Raw genomic sequence first — 15,517 nt, 5'->3', positions numbered from 1 at the left:
GGATTAAAGACTTAAATGTTAGACCTAAAACCATGAAAACCCTAGAAGAAAACTTAGGCAATACCATTCAGGACATAGGCATGGGCAGGGACTTCATGTCTAAAACACCAAAAGCAATGGCAACAAAAGCCAAAATAGACAACTGGGATCTAATTAAACTGAAGAGCTTCTGCACAGCAAAAGAAACTACCGTCAGAGTGAACAGGCAACCCACAGAATGGGAGAAAATTTTTGCAATCTACTCATCTGACAAAGGGCTAATATCCGGAATCTACAAAGAACTCAAACAAATTTACAACAAAAAAACAATCAACCCCATCAACAAGTGGGCGAAGGATATGAACAGACACTTCTCAAAAGAAGACATTTATGCAGCCAACAGACACATGAAAAAATGCTCATCATCACTGGCCATCAGAGAAATGCAAATCAAAACCACAATGTGATACCATCTCACACCAGTTAGAATGGTGATCATTAAAAAGTCAGGAAACAACAGGTGCTGGGGAGGATGTGGAGAAATAGGAACACTTTTACACTGTTGGTGGGACTGTAAACTAGTTCAACCATTGTGGAAGACAGTGTGGCGATTCCTCAAGCATCTAGAACTAGAAATACCATTTGACCCAGCCATCCCATTACTGGGTATATACCTGAAGGATTATAAATCATGCTGCTATAAAGACACATGCAAACGTATGTTTATTGCGGCACTATTCAAAATAGCAAAGACTTGGAACCAACCCAAATGTCCATCAATGATAGACTGGATTAAGAAAATGTGGCACATATACACGATGGAATACTATGCAGCCATAAAAAAGGATGAGTTTATGTCCTTTGTAGGGACATGGATGAAGCTGAAACCATCATTCTCAGCAAACTATCACAAGGACAAAAAACCAAACACCACATGTTCTCACTCATAGGTGGGAATTGAACAATGAGAACACTCGACACAGGAAGGGGAACATCATACACTGGGGCCTGTTGGGTGAGGGAGGGGGGAGGGATAGCATTAGGAGCTATACCTAATGTAAATGATGAGTTAATGAGTGCAGCACACCAACACGGCACATGTATACATATGTAACAAACCTGCACATTGTGCACATGCACCCTAGAAGTTAAAGTATAAAAAATAATAAATAAAGACTTTCTGGTAAATTTTCTTAAGCTACGTCAGTTTAGCTCATCAATCTTGAATAATAATTTGGCAATGTATGGAACTATAGCTTCACATTTATTTTTGCTTAGATTTGAAGATAATAATTTTCTTTTGGCATTTATTACATCACTTTGTATGTCCTTAATAAGTATCTTTAATATTCTGCTGTTTTATCACAATATCTTTAGCTATAGATTTTTTATTTTTATAATGTTCAGTACTCACAATTAATTTTGTTATCTGGTCTGTGGTCTTATTTTTTTCTCAAGTCTAGAAATTTCTCGCATTTTTAAACTAATCTTCATAGGGAGTATGGAAAATTTCTCTAGTCTTTACACAACATACCTTATTATTGTTCCTTCTGCAAATCAAATGGAATGTCGCTTAACACATACTCAAACACACACCACACATTCATCCCACTCCATTTAATGCATGGACTGTGTTTTCCACAAAACAAATACATGTATAAACATGCACAACATATATACACATACATACACAAAGATTAACACACATATACACATATGTACACAGTAAACACAAAAAGTATACACAAGCACAAATATGCATGTGTACACAAACATAAGTACCCATAGACTCAAAAGTATACTTACACTATGTATAGACACAAACGTGCCACACATATATATTGTGTGTGCTTGCACACACACCCCATATTTTTTGTGCTATTTGAGTAAATACCTTAGTACTTCATTCCTTCCTATTAATCCAAAACTCTCTTTGTCTCTTCTCAGTTTGGGGTTTTTTGGTTCTATTTCAAAACTATTTTAATTATTTCTGTCCATATTTCTTTTCATTATTCCTTAAAATTTGTTGTCTTCCCCATCTATCTATTTTTGTCTAATTTCTGCTGTGTGTCAAAATTTCTTTTCCTTTTACAAAATCAGTGATTTCTTTACTTAGATCTTTGAGCATTTTAAATATACTTATTTTAAGTTCTTTTTCAGAATGTTTCATAAAATCAGTATCACCTAAAGTGCTTTGGGTTCACACTCTGATTGCTAGGTCTTTGGAAACAAGATATTTCTTAATATGTTTTGGTGTCCTTTTTGAGGCCTCCCATTCTAAATAAGCAGGTCTCTTTTCTCTCTCTGTCTCTGTCTCTCTGACTCTGTCTCTCTCTCTCTCACACACACACACGTAACACACTTACATATATACACATACACCCCTCTCTCTCCTACACACATATCTTCTTGTTTATCTCTTTCCAATTGAAATTATGTCATTGCTTCTACCTCACCCTACTTGGTCCCAATTAACCAATCTTTAAATTCTTCCATTTATGGTCATCTTTTCTGATTCCCAGTGATCATACAAAGATGATATTGGGGATAACATTATTGTAATTACTGATTCAATAGGCAGCATTGTTGAGTTATTGGTCTCAGGATCTGTTCTCCTCAATGCCTTTGCTCCTTGCTCTCTATGTGTCTTTAGCCCCAGTCAGTGAATGATCCTTTCACATCAAGCACAGCTCATGCAAAGCCCTGTCATGAGTCAGTGAACCTTGCACTGGTCGCTCATCTGGTGCAACACCTTCAGCTAGTTTTATGCTTCTTCTCCTCTACTTATGCTTTGATTTTTGACCCCATTTCTATTCTACCTTGTTTGTGAGCCTAGCTATGTCTCCTGCTTGCCTTGAATGTATGTTTATTCTTATTTCTACATCATTCTTTCATCCTATTTTGGAATAGGTGAAAATGAAGGATCAATGCAGCTCATCATCAGCTGATTTGGCCACACTAATTCAATCTTCTCTGTGTTCTGTTAAGTGAAAGCTAATCATGTGTATTCACCCCAACCTCTTGAGCAGTGCTACTTGAATGAAGTGTGATCTGCAACCAAGTGTCATCAACCTGGGAGCTATTCTCAGACCCATCCTGCATCTAATGAACCACATTCTGAGAGTGAAGCCTGGGAATCTGTGACTTTCAAAGCTCTCCCTGTGATTTTTATGTGTATACAAGGTTTAGATACCGCTCCAGTTAATATCTATAGTTTGCTTTCTGGTTGCATGTTAGAATCAAATGGGGTGCTTAAAAATAGTGATGCTGGAGCTTTACCCCAGATTTATTGTATATTATTATAAGCCTACTAATCCATTTTTAGAAGCACAAAGTTTTATTAAATGCTTTGCAGGTTATTATAATGTGGAGTTAGTGTTGAGAACCATTGCTTTATTCAAGTGGTTCTTAACAGGGATAATTTTGGACCTTTAGGGGATTTTTGGCAGTGGTTGGAGACATTTTTGGCTGCTACAACTGAGACAGTGCTGCTGGCATCTAGTGGGAGATGCTGCAAAATATCTTACTTACAATGCACAGGACATCCCACCTACAAAAAGAATTGTGCCACCACAAATGTTAATAATATCGAGGTTGAGAAACTTTGCTCTTGTATATGCTTTGGTTTTTGTTTAGGCTTTTCCATTGAACATATTCTCTAGTAAAAACACCTTTATGGAAGTCACAAATTGAAATGGAAAGGAGTATAGAAGGGATTTTGAATGTTCAAAAAGCCAAGCACCCGGATTCCCCAATCCTTTCTTATTGATGCTCTTATGCTTCTGAAATTGGAAACAGCCTGACAATTAGGGGTGACCATCAGAAGCAGCAGATTAAATGGAGTCCTAGGACACATGTTCTGTCTTCAAGTTTTAGCTAATTATCCAGCAATTTTGTATTTTTGACAACATAAAATATGATCTTATTCTTTTTTACTATTATTAAATATGTTTGTCTCACTATATACTCAATAATATTAATTTTTGCTTTACTTTTACAGCATACGGAAAAAATCAAAATACGAATCTGAAATAAAATATTTGACAATAATGAAGTTAAAGAATGATAAACATCTCAAGAACATCTATAAGGAGGCTTATCGCATTGGTACTCTTTTCCACCTAACCAAACACAAGACAGATGAAATAGAAGATAAAATAGCAGAAGTGAGAAGAAAGTTCAAGGTTGTGTATCTTTGTGTTCCTCTTACTCATGATGAAAAAAAGAGTAATTTACCTGAATTGTATCGATTTCATCTTGATAATTAGATTTTAATTTAAGGATTAACAGTCTTTTCAAAAACTCACTTCTTATAAATGAGAAGAAAACCACCTCTCTCCAAAGGCTCAGCTTGAATAGAAGAGGATGAGGACTCAATGTAGCTAATCCACAATTGTTTCTACTTTTTGCTATTATCAACCATAAACTACTTGGAGCACCAGGAGTGTGGTGCTCAGTTCATCTTTATCCTATATATCTAACACATAATAATGTCTGCCTATAGTAGGAAGAAGGGATTCTGAGAGGTGTTCGTCTACCTTATGTAATGTGAGAATAGAAAGTACCTCTAGTAGGCCTATGAGTTGTTGAATTCTAGAGTACCTGGAAATTTGTAGACTACATTTCTGCAGAAATAATTGCTCACATGCTTCAAACCCACTCCTAAGTGAGAGATGTATTGGCTAGCAGCTCTCTGCCATTTGTGGTAGAGGCTTTGTATTAGTCCATTCTCACGCTGCTATGAAGAAATACCTGAGACTTAGTAATATATAAAGAAAAGAGGTTTAATTGACTCAGTTCTGCATGGCTGGGGAGGCCTCAGTAAACTTACAATTATGGCAGAAGGCACCTCTTCACAGGGTGGCAGGAAAGAGAGCCAAGCAAATGGGGAAGCCCCTTATAAAACCATCAAATCACATGAGAACTTACTCACTATCATGAGAATAGCATGGGGGAAATGCCTCATGATTCAATTATCTCTACCTGGTCCCACCCTTGACATGTGGGGATTATTACAATTCAAAGTGTGATTTGGGTATGGACACAAAGCCAAACCATATCAGACTTGCAAAGTCCACCCCACTTTACTGCACCTGCAGGGCCACTTCAACAGGCTGCTTTCATCCATCTTACATACATACGTGTCTCCTGTCTTTGCTATTTTCTTAAAGACTTATGAGCAAAAAAAAATACCTAGAAAATATACAGTCTGTACACCATTTCCAACATCTGTTGCTAGCATTATCATCAATGAATACTTTCTTTTGTGATATCTGAATTTCGGATGTGTAAATGTTTCTGTACTGAAAGATTGGGGTGTTTTTCCCACATTGAATCCAGCTGTTCAAATGACCTATGTCTCTCCTAATGGGTGTTGAATGGGTTAATCATATCTTCTATGAGATAAGTGAGTAAGCAAAGTAAGCATGCATAGAATAAATTAAAATACAAGGCATACGATTCTGTGGTTTAGCATATACAATAATATTGTAGATGTTTATAATTTTTAAAATAATATCAATATATTTCTGTATATTGGTCAGCTAATTTTTTTTTCTTTGAGGATATCAATGAAGATATCATCATCCACTTACTTGGCCACTTAACTGTGTATTTCAGTTTTTCTAATTGACTCAAAACCTTTGTCATCTTTCACATATTTTCCCAGTGGCTGTCACAAACTACATTTAATTCTTTGAACATATTGCTTCATTTATCTGAGGTACTCACTTATGAAAGAGATGTTGCACTGGATTATTTATTTTTCTAAATTTTTTTGATACCATAAAATAGAACTTACAGATTCAATGCAAGTTTGATGTAACTCTACTGTAATTGCTTTGCCAGCCCAAAATAGAGTGCCCCCTTTTCTGTTATTTTTAATTTTATTTTTTAAATTGACATATAATAATTGTAGATATTTATTGGGTACATAGTGATATTGCCATACATGTATAATATAGTGATCAGATTAGGGTAATTAACATACCCATCATCTCAAACATTTATCATTTCTTTGTGATGAAAATATTCAATATCATCTTTCTAGCTATTTGAAAATGTATATTATTCTTAACCATAGTGATCCTACAGTGGTATGGAACACAAGAACTTATTCCTTCTATCTAGCCATCATTTAGCGATTTAAAAAATCTCTGTCTCCTACTTCTTCCAACCCACCCCACTTTTCAGTATTCTCTGTTCTACTTTTTACTTTTGTGAGATCAATTTTGGTTCGTTTTCACATATGAATGAGATTATGTAGTATTTAACTTTCTATTCCTGAGTGACTTCACTTAACATAATGTCCTCCAGTTCCATCCATGTTTCTGCAAATGATAGGATTTCATTCTTTCTTATGGCTCAGTAGTATTCCATTGTGTATATATACCACTTTCTGTTATCCATTTATCTGTTGTTGGACACCTAATCTGATTCCACATCTTGGCTATTGTGAATAGTGTCACAAAAAAAACATGGGGATACAGATGTCTCTTCAATATATGAATTTCCTTTGGATAAATAAACAATAGTGGGATTGCAGGATGATACAGTACTCCTATTTGCAGTTTTTTGAGGAACCTCTGTCCTGCTGTCCATAGTGTCTGTACTAATTTTAATTCCCACCAACAGTATATGAATTCTCTTTTTTCCACATCTCACCAGCATTTGTTATTTTTTCATATTTGTATACTATCCATCCTAACTGGAGTTTGATGATACAGTTGTGGTTTTGATTTGCATTTATCTGGTAATTAGTAATGTTGAACTTTTTTTCTTGTATTTGTTAGCAATTTGTATGATTTTTTTTGAAAAATATCTGTTTAGATCATTTGCCCATTTTTAAATCAGATTTTTTTTGTTTTTTTGCTGTTGAGATGTTTGAGTTCCTTGTGTATTCTGGATATTAATCTCCTGTTGCATGAAAATATTATAAATATTTTCTCTTGTTCTTTAGGTGGTATTTTCACTCTGTTGACTGTTCCCTTTGCTGTGCAGAAGGTTTTTAGTTAAATATTATGTAATTTGTTTATTTTTGTTTTTGTTGCCTGTGCTTTTGAGGTCTTTAGAATAATATCTTTTCTTGGGCCGATGTTCTGAAGCATTTATCCTATGTTTTCTCCTAGTAGTTTTGTAGTTTGGGGTCTTACAGTTAGGTCTTTGACCCATTTGGAGCTGATTTTTGTATAGAGGGTCTAGTTTCATTCTTCTGCAGGTGGATATCCAGTTTTCCTAGCACCATTTATTGAATAAACTGTCCTTTCCCAATGTAGGTTCTTGGTGCCTTTGTCAAAAATCAGTTGGCTGTAAATATGTGAATTAATTTCTGGATTTTCTGTTCTGTTTAACTGGTCTCTGTGACTGTTTTTATGCCAGTACCATGCTATCTTTGAACACAGCTTTGTAGTGAATTTTGAAGTTTGGTAGTATAATGTCTACAGCTTTGATCTTTTTGCTAGGAATGCTTTGGTAATTTGAAGTCTTTTGGGGTTCCATACACATTTTAAGATGATTTTTTCTTTTTCTATTAAGAACATATTTGGTATTTTTATAGGAATTGCATTGAATCTGTAGATTGATTTGAGTAGTATGGTTAACATACTATTTTAACAATATTAATTGTTTATCAATTTTTAACAATATTAATTTTAACAATATTAATTTTTCCAATCCATGAGCATTGGATGTTTTTCCATTTTGTTTGTATCCACTTCAATTTCTTTTATCAATGTTTCATAGATTTCCTTGTAAAAATATTTCACCTCATTAGTTAAATTTATTCTTAAGTATTTTATTTTTATTTTTTATAGCTATTGTAAGTAGGATGGCCATCTTATTTTTTTCAGCTAGTTCATTGTTCATGTATAAAAATGCTACTGAATTTTCATGTTGACTTTGTATCTCGCAACTTTAAGGAATTTATCAGTTCTACAATTTTTTTGGTAGAGTCTCTCTCTACACACACACACACACACACACACACAGACACACACACACACGATCATATAATCTGCAAAGAGGGTCAATTTGATTTTCTCCTTTTCAGTTTGGATGCCTTTGTTTATTTTTCTTGCCCAATTGCTCTGACTAGGACTTCTAGTGGTATATTGAATGAGATTGGTTAAGAGTGGGCTTGCTTGTCTTGTTTAGTTCCTAGAGGAAAGACGTTTAGCTTTTCCCCACTCAGTATGATCTTAGTTGTGGGTTTGTCATATATGGACCTTATTGTGTTGAGATATTTTCCTTCTGTACCTAATTTATTATGAGGTTTTATCATGAAGAGATGTTGAATTTTATCAAATGCTTTTTCTGCATCTATTAAGATAACCATGTGCTTTTTGTCCTTTCTTCTGCTGATGTATGTATCACATTTATTAATTTACATGTGTTGAACCATATTTTCATTCCTGGATACATTTCACTTGATTATGGTGTAATATCTTTTTGATGTGCTGTTGGATTCAGTTTGCTAGTGTTTTGTTTAAGTTATTGCCTCTATTTTCATACATATTGGCCTGCAGTTTTAATTTTTTGTTTTCCTCATGTGTATTTGATATTGAGGTTATGCTGGCCTCATAGAATGACCTAGGAAGAATTTTCTCTGCCTTAATTTTGTGGAATAGTTTCAGAAGAAATTGTTTCAATTCTGCCTTAAAGGTTAGTAGAATTCAGCAGTGAAGACATCTAGTTCAGGATTTTTCTCTGTTGGAATGCTTTTTAGAACTGATTCAATCTTGTCACTTGTTATTGGCCTGCTTACGTTTTTCATTTCTTCTTGATTCAATCTTGGTAGATTGTATGTATCCATTTCCTCTAGGTTTTCATATTTATTAGTGTATAACTGTTCATTGAAGTTTCTAATGATCCTTTTTATTTCTGTTGTTATCTATTGTGATGTTTCCATTTTGTTTCTGATTGTATTCATTTATGTCTTCTCTCTTTTTTTCTTAGTCTAGCTTTTTCTCAATTTTGTTTATTTTCTCAAAACATCGACTTTTTGTTCCTTTGATTTTTGTACTGTATTTTTAGTCTCAGTTTCATTTATTTCTGCTTTCATCTTTATTATTTATTTCCTTCTAACTTTGGGTTTGTTTTGCTCTTGCTGTTTTAGTTCCTTGAGATCATTACATTTTTATTTCAAATCTTTCTATGTAGTGTATGCATTTAGTGCTATGAACTTGGCTGTTAAAACTGCTTTTGCTGTGCCCTATAAATGTTGATATATTTTTTTATTTTTATTTGTTTCAGTGAATTTTTCAATTTTATTCTTAATTTCTTCCTTCACCCATTGGTCTTTCAGAAGCATATTGTTTAAATGCCATGCATTTGTATAGTTTTAATCTTCTACTTATTATCAATTTCTAGTTTCCTTGTAAGTGGTCAGAGAAGATACTTGATATAATTTTAATTTTAATTTTAAAAATGTTTTAAGATTTTTTGTGTCTAAACATATGATTGATCCTGGAGAATATTTCATGTGCTGATGAAAAGAATGTATTCTGCAGCTGTTCAATGAAATGTTCTCTAAATATTGAAATAGCTCTAAACATTCTCTAAATATCTGTTAGGTCCATTTGGTCAATGGTGCTATTTAGATCCCATATTTCTTTGTTGGGTTTTTGTCTAGGTGGTCTGTCCAGTGCTGACAGTGGGGTGTTAACATCCACAATTATTAATGTATTAGATCAATCTCTCTTTAGATCTAATAATAGTTGCTTTATATATCTGGGTGCTCTGGCATTAGGTATATATATGAGTGTATGTGTTTACAAATTTTCTCTTACTGAATTAATCTTTTTTAGTACATGTTTTCCTTTGTCTCTTTTTACAGTTTTTCATTTGAAGTCTGATTTGTCTGATATAAGTACACAGCTATTCTTGCTCACTTTTGGTTTCTGTTTGTGTGAAATCTTTTTTTTTTTTTTAACCACGTCACTTTCAGTCTATGTGTCATTACAGGTTAATGAAGTAAGTTTCCTGTAGGCAGCATATAGTTGGGTCTTTTTTAGTCAATCCAGTTGGTCTATATCTTTTAAATGAGGAATTTAATTTGTTTATTTTCAAGGTTATTATTGATAAATGAGGAATTAATCCTGTCATGTTAGTGATTGTTTTCTGGTTGTTTTGTATGTCCTATGTTTCTTACTTCATCTTTTACTGTTTATTTTTGTGATTGGGTTGTTTTCTGTAGTAATAAGGTTTGACTCTTTTCTCTTTCTACTGTGTATATTGGCTCTGCCAGTGAGTTTTATAGTTTTGCATGTTTTCCTGATAGTTATTGTTTTTTCACCACCAGATGCAAAACCTACTGGGCATTTCTTTTAAGGCCTATTTAGTGGTGATGAATTTCCTTAGGTTTTCCGTTCTGTAGAATACTTTTCTTTTTCATTTCTGAATGATAGCTTTGCTGGATAGAATATTCTTGGCTGGCAGGGTTTTTTTTAAGCCTTTTAAATATACCATCCCATTATCTCCTGATTTGAAAGATTTCTCCTGGCAAATCCACGGTTAGTCTTATAGCAAATTCTTATATGTGACGATGCTTTTCTCTTGCTCTTTTTAAATTTGTTCTGTCTTTGACTTTGGACAATGTGACTATAATGTGCCTATGACAGGACTTGTTATGTTGAATCTATTTGGCATTATTTGAGCTTCCTGGATCTAGATGTCCATCTCTCTCTCATGACTTTGGAAGTGTTCACCTATTATTTCATTAAACATGTTTTCTACATCTTTCTATTTTCTTCTTCTGGAATGCCCATAATACAAATGTATGTTCATTTATGCTGTCCCATTAATGGTGTCATTCTTTTCATTGTTTTCCTCTGCCTTGTTATTTCAAAAGACTTGTCTTCAGGTTCATAAATTCTGCCTTCTTCTTGTACTAGTCTATTATTGAAGCTCTTGATTCTATTTTTTTTATTTCATTTACCATATTATTCAGCTCTAGTTTTCTGTTTGGTTCTTTTTTAATCATATCTATATCTTTGTTGGATTTCTCATTCAAATCATAAATTGTTTCCTGATTTTATTGAACTATCTGTATTCTCTTGTATCTCTCTGAGTTTCCTTATGATTATTGTTTTGAATTCTTTTTCTGGCATTTTATATATTTCTTTATTGTTGGGGTATGTTACTGGAGAATTATTGTCTTCCTTTGAAGGTGTCATTTTTCCTTGCTTTTTCATGTTTATTGTTTCCTTATGTTGGTATCTGTGCATCTGGTGGGACAGTTGGCTCTTCCGATTTTATGGAGTACGTTATGTAGGGAAACTTATTCATGTTGATGAGTCTTGGGGTATCAGTTTTTTAGAGTTTGTTGTATTTAGTCCCAGGTGGATACAGTAATGTAGTCTCTATGTAGTTTCTTCAGCTGTAATCTATGCTAGTGACATTTGCAAGTGTCTCACTTGCCTAAGCTGAGAGAATCTGTGGTGATGTGACTTTGTTAAGAGTGGACTCACTGGGCTGTTTCTCAGATCAGGGACACATGTGTACACATGATGGGTCAGCTAACTTAGGGTCTGGCTCACTGGGGTTGAGGCCACAGGGCTGTTACTCTGCCTGGAAGTATGGGCATGCAGTTGCTCAACTGCCTTCAGGTGTGTCTTCAGGGCAACCCATGTTTTATTTATGTTTTTTTTTTGTTTGTTTTTTTCAGTCTTGGGACCAGGCTCACAGCCACTTGGCCAACCTAGAGACATGTCTGCCAGGGGTGGCCTGTGGGGCCGTTTCTCATGCCCAGCACATGGCCATATGGTTTCCTTGCTGGCCTGGAATTGTGTTTGCTAGAGGTGGCCCATGGTGTTGTTTCTCAGGCCTAGAACATGGGCATGCAGATGCTTGGTTGGTATGGGGGGCATTTCAGCCAGGGGGAGGGGAGGGTCAAGAGGCTGTTTATCGAGTCGACATGGGCACAAAGCTGATCAGCTGGCCTGGCAGCATGTTTTCTGTGGAAACCCATGGAGCTGTTTCTCAAGCCTCTGACATGGCTGTATGGTTTCTTGGCTGGCCTAGGGGCAGACCAGCTGTTTATTGGCTCGGGGACCTTTTCTACTCAGGGGTGGACATGCACTAGTTTGGCTGGTTCAAGGGTGGGTTTGCCCTGGGTGGGACTCAGATCCTTTCCTAGATGGAAGTGCTGGGGGTGGAGGGGTTGGTTTCCATGATGTGCAGGACCAGAGTCACAGCCAATCCTTGACCCAGGCTCCACACAGCTAGGGTTGTAGAGTGTAGCCACTGGGCTTGGAATGAAGATGGAGCGCCATTGCTGCAGAGGTGCAGTGGCTACTGGCCTCCAGAGAAGGGTACACTCTAGAGGTGGCTCTGGTATCAAGACAGTGCTGTGCTGCAGCAGCTTGGCTCACAGGAGGTGGGTGGGAGTTGGGGGAGTGCATAAGTTGTTCCTCTAATTTGAAGCAATGCAACAGTATAAATTTTCAGCAGCTCTCCAAACTGGGCTCAGGGCTTATGAGGACTGTGGAATTATCTTGTAGTAAATACTGTAGGTATTTACAGTGGCAGTGGGGGCTGATGAGGTTCCTCTGTTTACCTTTTTCCTGCAAAGGGAAGTTGCCCCTAGTTTTGGGCCCATCTGATTCAGGAACAGGAGATGGGGCTGCAGAGGCCAGGTGCCTTCGTGCTGCTCTCTTGGACTTCCAATTACCACAGTTGCCTCTCCACTCCCCTGCTCCACTCCAGCATTCTCTCTTTGACACTGCATTCAAATCTTCATTATTTATTTGTTGCTTTGGTTCTTTTTGGGGTGCGGATGAACTCCAGGCACTTCTAGTGAGCCATCTTGTTGATGTCACTCTCCCTTTCTCTCTTTATTCATGCAAAATTAAAGAAAGTATTCATCATGTTGTTTCCTTACCTCATGGGAGCTGATTGATCACTGGAAAGAAGCAACAGAAAGAAACTGGTCCACTTAAGAAACCATTCCCAATGGTTAATCACTCCTGCTAATTTCTGAGCCTGAATATATACGGCATTAAAAACCTCTATAATATACACATGCATATCTGCTTCAGAGTTCAAAATAAATTCAAAATAAATTTCTAGATTTTCCTTAGATAATTCAGGTTTATAGTAATTCAAGTTTGTGATTTTTGCCTGTGTAACGACCCTATTATCTTTCATGGACTGATTCATGAAAATCTTTAGAACACTCTAAATCTGAGAATTATGTTTTCCTTTTAAGTAACTTTCTGTATTTGTTGAGCCTGGCCTGAAATTAATCTTTAATCCATCATCTAGAAATTAATTATAGGAATATCACTTCTAGGGTAGCTCCAAGAAATAGGCTTTTGAAACTCTAGAGGTAGAATTTATGAATTATGTTCTCTCAAGTTAATGCATCTGTAAAATGCCAGATAAGTTTTAGGCAGTCTTAGAGTAGAAGCAATCCTGAACAAGAAGTATGTCTAGCACTTTCTCTAATTTTTTAGCTATTACAAATGATTTGTCCCAGTTTTTCCATATTTTCAATTCCAATAACTGACCTATTCAGAAAAGAGGTGTTTGGCCAAGTGTCAGAATAAAATTAGCCAATTGGGATAGGGAACAAGTCAATTTAATAGTAATATGTATTCAATTATAGTGTTGATGGAATGAACAGAAAACCATCTAGAATTGTCTAAAGAATGCGACATTGCAACCAAAAATTTTGAGAGCTTTCACCAGTTGTTAAGTACTTCCTAGCACTCCAGCTGAAATCTTCTATGCAAGCTGCATAATCTTGAAGGGTTTTTTGCTTGAATATAATGGAATTCTGGTGGAAAAGTGAGAACATCAGGTCACTCTGGTTCCAGGTTAGAATCATAGTGCTAGAACTAAGTGGAAACTTAGTAAAAAGGAAGGAATAAAGTAGACATAATGAGTTTTCTTCAAGCCTATTTTATGAAAAACCCCTTATACATGCTAATTAATTTAACATTCACAAAACTGTGCAATTGTTATTAACACATTCATTTTGGGAGTAAAGGGGTTTTCCCAAGGTAAGCTTTTAGGTGACTGTGTAGAGTTTAGGGACCAGGACATCTCATGCCAGTCTTGGTAGAGTCGTAAGACATTAGACTTACATTCTGACCAACAAAGATTCAGTTAAGCTGAAAGCTTCAAAATAATCATACTGGGGGTGGGGGTCGTTTTCAATGCTAGAAAAAGACAGTGTGTCAAGTCCTTAGAAAGTTCCAGTCCACAGTAATCTGGTGCATAACTTTGGAAGTCTATGACTTGCCTTGAGTGCTTTTTCAGATATTTTAACTAATCTCAAACTGTTCTTTATGTTCTCAGACCTCCCTTCAACTACTATTTGTTCACCTCTGAGACAAGGTTTATAGGCCCATCCTTTGAGTAAAATAAAAGTCAGAACCTTCTCAAAAGTTTCTTGGAGGGCATAATTTCTGCTAGTACTTAGAGCATCTTTAGTTCAATCAACAGAACAAAACAGCTCTAATAAACTAAAGCTTGATGTATGCACCATGCAACTTCTATAAGAATTCCAGATAAGACTGATAATATTTTTAAGTAGTTATAAAATGAACATTCTATTAATTCATTAATTTTTATCCCAAAGGATTTATGCCTTATAGCATGTCGAATCTGGAGCATATTACTCTTGTCCCACATGTAATAGCTTTTATTGAGTTATGAATTGCTATCACATCCTTGGCTTTTAATAAAGGTTGGTAAAAGTAATGGCTAAGATTGACCATTGCTTCTTGGTTTTTCAAATTAATAAGGGAGTTAGTCATATTGTCAATATGCTCAAAAAAACCTACAAAAGTAATTGACCTTAGATTTCCAAACTAAAAAAGTTGTTTTTCTTGATAAAATTTATTTCTTTTTAATTAATAATTAAGAGTTCCCTACACTTTCTTATTTCTCTCTGAGTTAAGCTGCTTAGAAGCTCAGTTATTTATGCTGAACGTTTCTAGGATAATCACTTCCTTATCTCTCTCTGTTCCATATTTATAACTTTGATCTGGTGTTTTTTTGCTTGTTTCATTGGTCTTTGTTTACTAAGATTCTTTTCCACTCCATTCATAGGCAGAATACTTTGCCAAAATTGAATGAAAAGGAATCTGCTATTAATCATAATATTGGGAATGTGTAATCTGTATTAGTGGGAAATGGTTGCCAGGAAAAAGGGAAGGAGAATACAAGGAAAACAGAAATAGTGTGAAGGTACAGCAGGATTAAAGTCCCACAATGGCTGCTAAGTAGCCCCTTAGTCAAGCATCAGAAGAGTTCATTTTTCCTGACACATTTGAGGAAGTAAATAAACATGAAAATGTGATAGAAATAAAGCATTGAACATTTATGGATCTTGATAGTACAAAACATTTGAGAATATAATAAAACTTTATTTAGCTTGCTATAAATATCATATGGGAACATAATTTCCTTCTCCATTCTACTGGGTTAGTACTTTGCTTGTCAGAAATTGGATGGCAAGTTGACTTTTCAGTATTTCCGTTTAATTATCTGAACTTTGTTTCTACTTTTCTTCTTCCTGTTTGAAAGGAAATGT

At 35.3% G+C, this 15,517-nt stretch overlaps 1 protein-coding gene across 3 annotated transcripts in view; it reads left to right on the top strand.

The window, feature by feature from the left end:
• CCDC178 (coiled-coil domain containing 178) overlaps positions 1–15,517 on the top strand; it is a 503,460-nt gene that overhangs the window by 191,255 nt on the left and 296,688 nt on the right. For all 3 annotated transcript variants that reach the window (XM_034943399.2, XM_057300489.1, XM_055102765.1), the window contains exon 15: positions 3,980–4,163. In XM_034943399.2, the coding sequence (XP_034799290.1) occupies positions 3,980–4,163 (184 nt within the window). The remainder of the gene's footprint in view (positions 1–3,979; positions 4,164–15,517) is intronic.

This window comes from Pan paniscus, chromosome 17, assembly GCF_029289425.2.
Source record: "Pan paniscus chromosome 17, NHGRI_mPanPan1-v2.0_pri, whole genome shotgun sequence".
NCBI classification, from domain to species: Eukaryota; Metazoa; Chordata; class Mammalia; order Primates; family Hominidae; genus Pan; species Pan paniscus.
Note: the sequence above shows the minus strand (reverse complement) of the source record. Positions and strands in the feature narration are given on the sequence as shown.